At 42.9% G+C, this 12,329-nt stretch overlaps 2 protein-coding genes across 6 annotated transcripts in view; both read right to left on the bottom strand.

Annotated features, from left to right (window-relative positions):
* NRF1 (nuclear respiratory factor 1) overlaps positions 1–12,329 on the bottom strand; it is a 147,920-nt gene that overhangs the window by 113,648 nt on the left and 21,943 nt on the right. The window lies entirely within an intron of this gene.
* LOC113910914 (elongation factor 2-like) lies at positions 408–3,569 on the bottom strand. Its single transcript, XM_035723180.1, has one exon. It carries the CDS (start codon positions 3,485–3,487, stop codon positions 992–994), a length of 2,496 nt encoding a protein of 831 aa, XP_035579073.1. The 5' UTR covers positions 3,488–3,569; the 3' UTR covers positions 408–991.

The raw sequence follows: 12,329 nt of genomic DNA, 5'->3' as shown, positions 1-12,329 counted from the left end.
TCTTTTACTAAGAGCTGCTGTAGTGTAAGCAGAAAGAAGCCAGAACCTGGTGTCAGAAGTGCCTGATTTAAAAAAAAAAAAAAAGAAGAAGAAGAAGAGCCTGATTTTGATTTCTAGTTGCACAACCTTGGGGAAAAAAATCCTAAAATTTCTATGAGCTTCTGCAAAACTGAGAATAATGCCCACCTCATAGGGTAGTAATAGCTAACATTTATTGAGCCCTTATAACTATGTGCTAGATGCTTTTCTAAGACTTGTACATAATCTCATGTAACCCTCACAATTCTATGAGGTATTGTTAATTATTATCCTCATTGATATAAGATGAAATGAGGCACAATAAGGTTAAGTAAGTGTTCTAGAGCAAACAGGGAGTGGCAGAAACAAAATTTAAATCTTTTTTTTTTCACCACCATATCAAATTTATTATCCCAATGGCACTAATACAGCTGGAGGTGCTCACGGTGACACTGCACAAAGTTTCCTGCCTTCTAGCTTCTGTCCAAAGAGAAAGGTCTACCCGCTCGTTCCTTCCCCCTGGGGGGAAAATCCACTACGGGCCATTTATCCAAATAAACCTCTTAATGCATTATATATTTTTTTGGACATCTGAGTTTCTGAAATGGAAAAAAGTATTGAGTGTCCCATCCCATCTCCCCCACCCCCACTGGCCAAATAAGTCCCTGTTGCCAGGGCATTTCTGTTGCCTCTGAAATCTTGAAATAAATATCGAAAGAAATGGCATCAAGTGTTCATGTTGAGTGATGGCACTGAGTGGGCCCCAGAACCTGTCAGGTGGAGCGTCCCCGTGGACAGTCTTGAGGTGTTATGGAGAATGCGAGGGCTTGCTGCTGTGGTCGATCATCAGCCAGGTACAGGGGCTGTACTGAGTCCCACCGGGGAGATGGGCTGCAGGGGAGGCTGCCTATAATTTGTCCAGGGCCTTGATGCCTTCCTTCAGGCCTTTGCGCTTACGTGTTTCGGCCACCACCTAGCTGGGGCGGCTGGTGTTGTCGAAGGGATCCCTGGGCAGAATCTGCCAGTGGTCAAAAACGCACTGGGGGAAGGCCTGGCCGCCAGTGTTGGACCTCGGGTCAGCGGTGAAGCCAAAGGACTCATTCACGGGCAGATAGGCCATCACGACAAACATGGGGGTGCCGGCCACCTGGGACTCCTTAAACACATGACCCCGCTTCCTGTTCAGGACACCATAGATGCCACCAACCACTTGTTCTGGACACTGAATCTCCACAAGGTAGATGGGCTCCATAAGCCGGGGCTGTGCAGTCAGCACACTAGCATAGAGGCAGCGCCGGGCAGTGGGGATGATCTGGCCCCCCCCACGGTGGATGGCATCCGCATGCAGGGTCACGTCGTGGACATCAAAGCGCACACCACACGTATTCTCTTCGCACAGAGCCCCTTCTTTGGTGGCCCACTGGAAGCCAGCTACCACGCTATCTTTGATCTCGTTGAGGTACTGCACACCCTTGGTGATGTCAGCGAGGACGCTGGGGCCAGTGCCGTCGGGCCCAAAGCACCAGATCTTGCGAGCCTCAGCCACATCCCACTCATACTTCTCGGCCAGATAGTGGGCCCGCTGCTTGAGCTCCTGGTGGGTGGACACCTCGCCCTTGTCAATGTCCTCAGCCAGGCCATCAGGGGAGGGTCGAGCCTTCATGTACAGCCGGTTGTGCTTGTTGGGGGACTTGGACAGGCAGAGCACATTCGACTCCTCACTGACAGTCTCACGATAGGAGACTACAGGATCAGATTTCTTGATGGGAATGCACGCATGGTCCTCCTCCAGGTCCTTCAGACAGATCTCCAGGTGCAGCTCCCCAGCCCCTGCGATGATGTGCTCCCCGGACTCCTCAATGATGCACTGCACCATAGGGTCCGACTTGGCCAGCCGTTTCAGACCCTCCACTAGTTTGGGAAGGTCAGCTGGATTCTTGGCCTCCACAGCGACCCGGACAACAGGGCTCACGCTGAACTTCATCACCCGCATGTTGTGGGCATGCTCAAAGGTAGTGATGGTGCCAGTCTTCACCAGGAACTGGTCCACGCCCACCAGACCCACAATGTTTCCACAAGGCACATCTTCAATGGGCTCCACGTAACAGCCCATCAGGATTGTCCTATGGATGGGTTTCAGGTAGAGGTCCTCCTTCTTCCCAGGGGTGTAGCTGGGGCCCATGATCCTGACCTTCAAGCCAGTGGACACCAGCCCAGAGAACACACGACCGAAAGCGTAGAACCAACCTTTGTCGGAGGTTGGCACCATTTTGGAAATGTACATCATGAGGGGGCCTTTGGGATCACAGCTTTTAATGCCCATCGCTGCCTCGTCGTCCAGGGGCCCCTCATACAAGAGCTCACGGAGGTATTTTTGGGCCATCACGGGAGAAGGCAGATGGATGGTGATCATCTGCAACAAAGCGTCCCCAGCTGGTAGCCAGCGGCGCATCACAGCCTTTAGAAGTGGTTTGCCTTCTTTGTCTTTGTCTTCGCTGTCCAGCTTGATATCCAGCTTTTCAATAAGCTTTGCCGTCTCCTCTTTCTTGAAATTCATGATAGCGTCAAACACCTTGAAAATAGGGTCCAAGATGAGCTGGCAGAATGTCCGTGGTAGCTTCTTGCCATCAGGGCTGGTGGCTGACTTGCTGAATTTGCCGTTGGCTGGATCGAAGTACCGGTCACCCCACAGCTTCTTCATCATGTCCTCCACTTTCTTGGCCCGCTCAGCAGGCCCCAGCTGGCCCTCGCCCTTGGCAGCAAATTTGGCCACATACATCTCTGCAAACTGCTTCAAGGTAAAGGCCCAACCATGGAGTCCAGACCCAAAGCCGACAATCCCAAGTACAGGGTCGATCATGATGTTGCCCATGGGTCCACTCTCTCCCTCCCCATAAGTGGAAATGATGACATTGACATTCTCCACAATGCGCTGGAAAGTCTGGTAGAGCTCCTCAGGCTCCAGCTGCAGCTCCAGCAGAGCCCAGTCCATCTTGTTCATCATCAGCACAGGCTTGATCCGCTCAGCAATGGCCTGCTGCAGCACCCTCTCTGTCTGCACGCACACACCAGACACACAGTCCACCACCACCAAGGCACTGTCGGTGACACGGAGGGCGGCAGTCACCTCCAAGGAGAACTCCACATGTCCGGGGGAATCAATGAGATTGATTAGAAAGCCAGAGCCATCCTTGCTCTTCTTGATAAAGTTCAAATCGTTCTCCAAGAGCTCATAGAAGAGGGAGATAGCCGTTGACTTGATGGTGATGCAACGCTCCTGCTCGTCCTTCCCGGTGTCAGTGAAGCGGGTCTCTCCAGCGCGGGCAGAGGCGACGATGCCGGCCTTGCACACCAGCGAGTCCGTCAGCGTGGACTTGCCGTGGTCCACGTAGGCGATGATGGACATGTTTCGGATGTTGGCCTTCTTGTCCATGATGGCCCGGATCCGGTCTACTGTGAAGTTCACCATGGTGGCGGATGGCGGTGGATTCTCCCAGGCAGATCCGAGCGAGGAGAGTCGCGCCGAGGATGGCGGCGACGATGGCGGAAGAGCAACAAAATTTAAATCTTGACAATATGCATACTGCTTTATAGTTTACAAAACATGTTCACATGTTATTTTTTAAAAAATATTTATTTATTTATTTGACAGAGAGACTGCGCACACACAAGCCGGGGGAGCTGCAGGCAGAGGGAGAGGGAGAAGCAGGCTCCCCGCCGAGCAGGGAGCCGGATGTGGGGCTCGATCCCAAGACCCCGGAATCATGACCTGAGCCGAAGGCAGCCGCTTAACCGACTGAGCCACCCAGGCACCCTGTTCATATTTTATTTTTAAAAGTAGGTGTAGTACACGGGCGCCTGGGTCGCTCAGTTAAGCAGCTGCCTTCGGCTCAGGTCATGATTCCGGGGTCTTGGGATCGAGCCCCACATCCGGCTCCCTGCTCGGCGGGGAGCCTGCTTCTCCCTCTCCCTCTGCCTGCAGCTCCCCCTGCTTGTGTGTGCGCAGTCTCTCTGTCAAATAAATAAATAAAATCTTTAAAAAATAAATAAAAATAAAAGTAGGTATAGTACAGTGTTAGAACAAACTGAAATCACTTTTTGTAGGTCCAACACAGTCAAATGAATTTTAGGTTCAACCTTAACTATTATGCTATAGCCACTTAAAAAAATGAAATGTGAAAAAAATTTTTTAACTGTAAGTCACTATGGAAGGTATTATTTTAAGCAACAAATAGAACCACACTAAGAATTATTAATACAGCTGTGACACTGAAAGTGGTATGAACGGGAGCAGACAATATATATGGGAATCCACTCAAACTGCCCATCAATCAATAATCAATAGTCAAGAAAAAGTCCATTATATATAACCCACATTTCTATTTGCAGCCTTGGCATTTTGAGGATTAATCTTCTGAGCAGTATGGAGACAATCTCAGGCTGACATCATTTTCCCCGTGGCACTCATCACCATCTGATGCAATATTTGTTTATTAGTTCTTTTTTTCTCAACCCACTAGAAAGTAAGCTCATGAAGGCAAAGAGTTTTCTGTTTTATTCAGTGCTTTACCTCAACTTTACCCTAGAACTGTTCAATGATCACTCAAATTCATGTGCTGAAAACTGAGATATATAGAACTTACTAAATGACTTGGACTAAGAATACATGAAATACGTTTTTTAAGACAAAGATAAACAGTACCCAGAGATTTTGTAATATAAATAACAAATAAAACAAACCTTTCTAAATGACATAGGTAATAACAGTTTCTATCCATAAACACTTCAAAAAGCGTCAGACATCTAAATTTTTAATAGTACCCATTCAGAAATAAAAATCCCCACATTCACTGTAATCCATTAAAATAAACTGTATCTTGAATTACTTACAAAATTAAATTTAGGATAGCATTTAATCAAAGTTACAAACAGTAATAAGAAGGAAAAAATCATCTTAGAACCCTAGATTAGAAAAGGAAGTTAGAGGGACACCTGGGTGGCTTAGTCGGTTAAGTGGCTGCCTTCGGCTCGGGTCATGATCCCGGGGTCCTGGGATCAAGCCCCACATCGGGCTCCTTGCTGAGCGGGGAGCCTGCTTCTCTCTCTGCCTGCTGCTTTCCCTGCTTGTGCTCTCTCCCTCTCTCTCTCTGACAAATAAATAAAATCTTTATAAAAAAAAAAGAAGAAAAGGAAGTTAGAGAAAAGTAAAAAAGCATATATGTTTCAAGACTGAAATAAATGCAATTTAGAAAGTGGTTGAATATAAAATTAAAATGATTTCTTAAAAGTAGGAATAACATTTCCATTTTAGAACTTGTTTAACCTGTACAAGATATCCCTAAACTAAGGGGGGTAGGGGAATGCTACCCTAAGTTTCTAAAGGAATAAAAGCTCCCTAAATAACATTTACACTATATTTCCTGTTCGAAAAACAACAAAATTTTTCCATGACTATCAAATGTTGCATGTTTAGAATAAATATTTGAAGAATTATAGAGCACTAAAAAGAATAGTCATCCTGTAAGAACAAAAAAAAATTTTTTTTCCACTACCAGTTATTCCATGTGATCTTTAATAAAATGGTAAAAAACAGAAGGGTAAAAGGGACCATCCGATGTAATTTACCATATACATTTATGAGCAGCCGCTTGGTCCTGGCCACAATAGACATCCTGCAGCTGGCTGTCAAACCACTAAAAGCTGCTTGTCACCCACCTTCCTAGCCTCTTAGAACTGAGCTCACTTGGGTCAAAACAAGTCAACTGCGTTTCTCACCAGCAGTAATACACTGGAATAAAAGTGTCAAGTATAATTCTGGCTGCCAAGATTTTGTTCTTAAGAACAGACTTGTAACTATTAAAGGGGACATTAAATTAGAGTGATTGCCTAAAAGAAAAGGGCTATCTGCATCTGTAGCTTAATTGGAATAATATTTCTGAGGTCTTGATCTGTAATCAGACCAGAGGAAAGAGAAGCAACTGGGGGGGAAAAAAGCAACAAATATCACTACCCCAAAAGGAGGGGAATAAAGGGTAAACTATTTTTTAAAAATGACTGTGCCAGGGACGACTGGGTGACTCAGTCATAGTCTGCCTTCTGCTCAGGTCATGATCTGCAGGCCTGGGGTCTAGGCCTGCATCGGGCTCCCTGCTCAGCAGGTAGCCTGCTTCTCCCTCTCCCTCTGCCTGCCGCTCCCCTTGCTTGTGCTCTCTCGCTTTCTCTGACAAATAAATAAATTAAATCTTTTTTAAAAAATGAAAAATAAAAAATAAATGACTATGCCAGTAGCAGTATGTAAATAAAACTAGGGTTATACTTTAAAACAGATTCCATGTGTTATGCAATAAGGAATATTCACTCTGACTTAGTATAATTATAAATCATTAGTACTGAGGAATACTACAGAAGTATTAAAGTATGAAGTAGACTGATGTGTACTGACACAGAAAACATCCACAATGTACACTGTTGGAAACTGAAAAAAAAAAAAAACAGGTTATAAAATCTGCTAGAATGAATGTGGTCTCATTCAGAAAAAAAATTATGGATATGGTTATGAGCAAACAAAATAATCTCTACAAAGACATACTGAAACTATTAAGGATACTCTTCTGTGCAGAATTATGAAGACTATTTCTTTTATATAATTTTCTTCTCCCTTTAAAATAATAAGTACGTAATTACTTTTATAATGGGGGTGGTGGTGGTGATTTCCAGGTCTAGGAAAGAAAACACAAATACCGTAATAAGCCCTTCTCTCCCCCTTTACCAAATGAAAAATCTGAGAATGGCCTCCAAGCTCATGGAATCACAGAGACACATATACAGACCGCCAAAGCTGCATGATGTTCTTTGGGAATTCTTTCTGCTTTTTTAAATTTTTTAAAAAATTTATTTATTTGTCAGAGAGAGAGAGCACAAGCAGGGGGAGTGGCAGGCAGAGGGAGAAGCAGACTCCCCGCTGAGCAAGGAGCCTGATGTGGGACTCGATCCCAGGACCCTGGGATCATGACCTGAGCCGAAGGCAGACGCTTAACTGACTGAACCACCTAGGTGTCCCATCTTTAAGCAGAATTCTATGTGGAACCTGAAAACATGAGATAAAAGTAGAACTTCTCTTATTGAAGGAGCTGGGAAACATAGACAGCTATAACCATTCATCCTCCTCATCTCCTGCAAGCCCTCTGAGGTTCCTGAGGACTCCACGGAGCACAAGTGGAAACTCCCTGATGTAAGTCTTCCATCGTGCAGTTGGGAAACTGCGGCCTGAGAATTAGTCTCCTGTTAAGGCCTCTGCCATACAGACTGGCCCCAAGGTCATTTTATCTGCTAGGCATGAGAGACATAGTCCCTGAGCCGTGTCTTTTCAAATACATCCAGAAAAGCGTAGAGAAAGCAGAAAAGACATATGAATTGGCTCCAAAATAGCAAAAAAAAAACCCTTGCATAATAAAAATTATATATAATTAGGGCGCCTGGGTGGCTCAGTTGGTTAAGCGACTGCCTTCGGCTCAGGTCATGATCCTGGAGTCCCGTGATTGAGTCCCGCATCGGGCTCCCTGCTCAGTGGGGAGGTTGTTTCTCCCTCTGACCCTCTCCCCTCTCATGCTCTCTCTCACTTTCTCTCTCTCTCAAATAAATAAATAAAATCTTTAAAAAAATTATATATAATTATATATATAAAAAGGGAAAAGAAACATAAAGGTTCCTGATATTCAACATGATTCAAGCACACAACTCCTTAGTGGCTTTGCCAATGTATGTTTTTCTATTGTCTGAGGGTCATGTTTAGCTATACATATCCATCAAAGTAATAGAAACTGGAATCTGCCACTGAGAAAAACAAGTGGGGAAAAAAGCAGAAAAAGGACAGTTTTGGAGACCGAAAAGTCAAAAAAGATTTGTTGGTCAAGTAGATAGCTAGAGATGCTGAAGATAGTGAAATACACCCATGGAGGGTAAAATCAAAGTCCATAAGGACTCCAAACAGCCTAAAAATAATAAATTCTCATTGGACAAATTTCACACTAAACTTAGTATGGAAATGAGCATATGACATGCAACACATACAAATGTGGATAATGAAAGGTGACTTCTGCATCAGCCTGACCACACCTGTATTTAGTGCTGGGCACTTTACTTTTTTAAGCACTGGGACTGTGAAAAGCCCAATAGTATAAGAAACAGTTGGAAAACATGGATATGTCTAAGCCTAGAGAAGAAAGGACTTTAGGAAAATGACCTCTCAAATATTAAAGGGCTAACATGGGGAAGACGAATCATAAATAGTATGTGGCCCCAATAAGAAAAAAATAGTTAAGGAGTTAGGGTAGGTAGGGCAGAATTCTGGTTAACAGAATATTTTTTTCTAACAGGGGTGTGAAGACAGAGTGAGTTGTCAGAAAACGGAGTTCTCCCATCACTAGACACCTTCATACAAAGCACACATAACCACTTGGGGGCACTGGAGAAGTGGACTTGTGCACATCCTCATTCAAACTAATACACAGAAAGTAAGGGAGCACAAACTCAAATTCTGCAACATGGGGTCCACAGGTGTATATTAGGAAGGCTGTCTCAGGCGAAATGGATACATACCCCAGATAAAAATCTGATTCAATCCTTGCCCTTCACTTATTGGAAGAAAATAATCTTTTGATACATAATTCTGCTGCATTTGGGGGTGTGTACAAATGTACACACAGAATTACACAGATGGTACAAAACTGGCTTTAACCAAAGGTTTAGTGTCTTTGAGAACTGTAACAGTAGAAGCTGAAAGGCTTTCCTAGAGAAATGTAAGAAAAAAACCAAAACTCTTCTGCTATCATAGTCTTAAAACATTTTCTACACTTTCCTGGGATGCCTGTGTGGCTCAGTTGGTCAAGCGTCTGCCTTCAGCTCAGGTCATGATCTCAGGGTCCTGGGATCAAATCCCGCATCAGGCTCCTTGCTCAGCAGGCAGCCTGCTTCTCCCTCTGCCTGCCGCTCCCCCTGGTTCGTGCTCTCTCTCCCTCTCTCTGACAAATTAATAGATCTTAAAAAAAAAATTATACACTTTCCTTATTATTAACAAATTGCAAAGGAAAGCAGTTTTTATTAATGTACTGCTTCATCTCTGAAGATTATGTAGAGTGAAACTGATAATGCAACAACACGTTTACTGAATGCTGCAATTTCAATCATTCATAATATAGCCAAGAGACCCTGGGAAAGGATTTAATTTTGTCTTACTTTGCCTTTTAAATTTGTATGTTATTCTAACAAGTGTAGTTCTGATTCCCTAGGCTAACACAGGAGATGTGGTAGAGCAGGATAAAAAGAGTAAGAACAATAGGGAGGAATCAATCAATCAATCAAAGAAAGAAAGAAAAGAAAAAGCAGACAAGAACAAACTACAACGAGCTGTTATTATGGAGGGACAGCCAGCCCTACAGATCTCAACCGCTCATAAGGGCATTATTCTATCACAGGACAAGCATTCCTTTACATATCTGAGTAATGTTTTTCACAAAGCATGAGCGACCTAAAAATACATATGGCAGTTGCTCTGGAAGACAGTTTGGCAGTTTATTACAAAACTAAACATACTCTTACTATATGATCTAACAATTACACTCGTTGGTATTTATCCAAATAAGTTGAAAACTTATGTACACGCAATAACCTGCACATAAATGTTTACAGTAGCTTTACTCAATAATTGCCAAACTGGGGGGTGCCTGGGTGGCTCAGATGGTTAAGCGTCTGCCTTCGGCTCGGGTCGTGGTCCCGGGGTCCTGGGATCGAGTCCCGCGTCAGGCTCCCTGCTCCTTGGGAGCCTGCTTCTCTCTCTCTCTCTCTCTCTCTGTCTCTCATGAATAAATAAATAAAATCTTAAAAAAAAATAATTGCCAAACTGGGAAGCAACCAAGATGTCCTTCAATAGGTGAATGAATAAACAAATTGTGGTACATCCAGACAATGGAATGTTATTCAGCAGTAAAAAGAAATGAACTACCAAGACACAAAAAGACATGGTGGAACCTTAAGTGCCCACTGCTAGGTGAAAGAAGCCAATCTGAAAAGGCTACATACTGTAACAATTCCAACTTTATGACACTCTGTAAAAGGCAAAACTATGGAAACAGTGAAAATATCAGGGTTTGGAATAAGGGAGGGAATGAGTACAGAGGATCTGGGAGCATTGAAACCATTCTGTATGATACCATAATGGATGATATGTCATAATACACTTGCCCAGGGATGCCTGGGTGCTTCAGTCAGTTACGCATTTGCCTTCAGCTCAGGTGGTAATCCCAGGGTCCTGGGATCGTGTTCCACCTCAGGGTCCTTACTCTCAGCAGAGAGCCTGCTGCTCCCTCTGCCTGCCACTCCCCCTGCTTGTGCGCTCTCTCGCTCTCTGACAAATAAATAAATAAAATCTTTATAAAAAATAATACACTTGTCAAAACACACAATATATATACCTGTACAATATACTGAATCCTAATGTAAACTATGGCCTTAGTTCATATTGGTTCATCAACTGTGAGAAATTTACCACACTAAAGCAAGATGTTAATGGAAGGGGTGGCGAGGGGGTAGACAGGAACTTACTATAGTTTCTGCTCAGTTTTTCTACTAAAACTGCTCTAAAAAATAAAGTATATTAATTTTTAAAATATGTGTCAAAAATCAATGTTCCCATAAGAAATCATGGTAAAGGTGGGGTATCGGGATTTTCAGGCACAGCCAGGGGCTCCTCTACTCTAAATCATAGCCTTTAGCCTTTTGTTAGATAATGCTGAATAGTTATATATTATATGTGATATTTATTGTTATAGCTTACATAATATATATTTATTCTTAAAATATGGCTTATATGTAAAGTATGCATAGCTTAATTTATATAAAGCTAAATACATTTGAATGTATAGGAGGCATGGTGATGGGAAAGACTGAAGAAATCAGGGAGGTGGGACAGCTTCATCTAATGAAAAGATGATGTTGCTGTCAGAGCTTTCTCAACACTGCTAATAACGTTCTAACTAAAAAGTGCACAAGAGTTCAAACAGGCACTGAGGCCAAAAGAAGTTCCAATACTGTTCAGTAATCAGTGCTTTCCACAGTAATATCAAGTTGCCAAGAAAAGATAAAATTATACAAAGTACATAGTATTCTGGTTTAAACTGTACAGAAATACACATTGTAGGCTTTTTTTTTTTTTAAGACTTTTTTTGGGGACGCCTGGCTGGCTTAGTAGAGCAAGTGACTTGTAATCTCAGGGTCATGAGTTCAAGCCCCACATTGGGCATAGAGCCTTGTTAAAACCAAACCAAACCAAACCCCACTTTCTCATATAGTTAGAATTATACAGCATGTAGTCTTTTCAGATTGGCTTCTTTCACTTAGTAATGCATATTTAAGGTTCTCCATGTCTTTTCATGGCTTGATAGCTCCTTTCTTTTTAGTGCTAAAATATTCCATCGTCTGGATGTACCGGTTACCAATTCTTTCTTTCACAGATATTGCCTTTGGTGTTGTCCCTAAAAAGGCATCATCATACCCAAGGTCACCTATATTTTCTATGTTATCCTCTAGGAGTTTTAGAGTTTTACATTTTACATTCAGAACTCTGATCCACTTTAATTTTGGGGAAGGGTGTGAAGTCTATTTAAATTCATTTTTTTGGCATGTGGATCTCCAATTGTTCTAGCACCATTTGTTGGAAGAGATTCTCTTTGCTCCATCCTATTGCCTTTACTCCTCTGTCAAAGATCAGATGACTATATTTATGGGGATCTATTTCTGGGCTCTCTGTTCTGTTCCACTGATCTGTCTATTCCTTCAATACCACACTGCCTTCATCACAGCAGCTTTATAGACAGTCTCGAAGTCAAGTAGTATCAGTCTTCCTACTTTGTTCTTCTCCTTTTAATACTGTGTTACCTATTCTGGGTCTTTTGCCTCTCCATGTAAACTTTAGAATCAGTTTGTCTGTATTCATAAAATAATTTGCTAGGACTTTGACTGGGATTGCACTGAATCTATAGATCAGCTATGACTTTTATGCACACGTGTGCGTGTGTTTGTGTGTACGCGCAAAAAGGTGTTTTTATTAAAGCACAGGGGACAGGACCCATAGGCTCAAGCTATGACGTCCTGACAATACTGTCTTCCTATCCATGAACATGGAATCTGTTTAGTTCTTGATTTCTTTCATCAGAGTTTTGTAGTTTTCCTCATACAGACATTGTCCATATTTTGTTATATGTATACCTAAGTATTTCATCTTTTTCATTTTTTAAAATAAAAAATGGCTAAAACCA

Source organism: Zalophus californianus, chromosome 12 (assembly GCF_009762305.2).
Source record: "Zalophus californianus isolate mZalCal1 chromosome 12, mZalCal1.pri.v2, whole genome shotgun sequence".
Lineage (NCBI taxonomy): Eukaryota > Metazoa > Chordata > Mammalia > Carnivora > Otariidae > Zalophus > Zalophus californianus.
The sequence above is the reverse complement of the archived record's forward strand: the minus strand, read 5'-3'. Positions and strand labels throughout refer to the sequence as shown.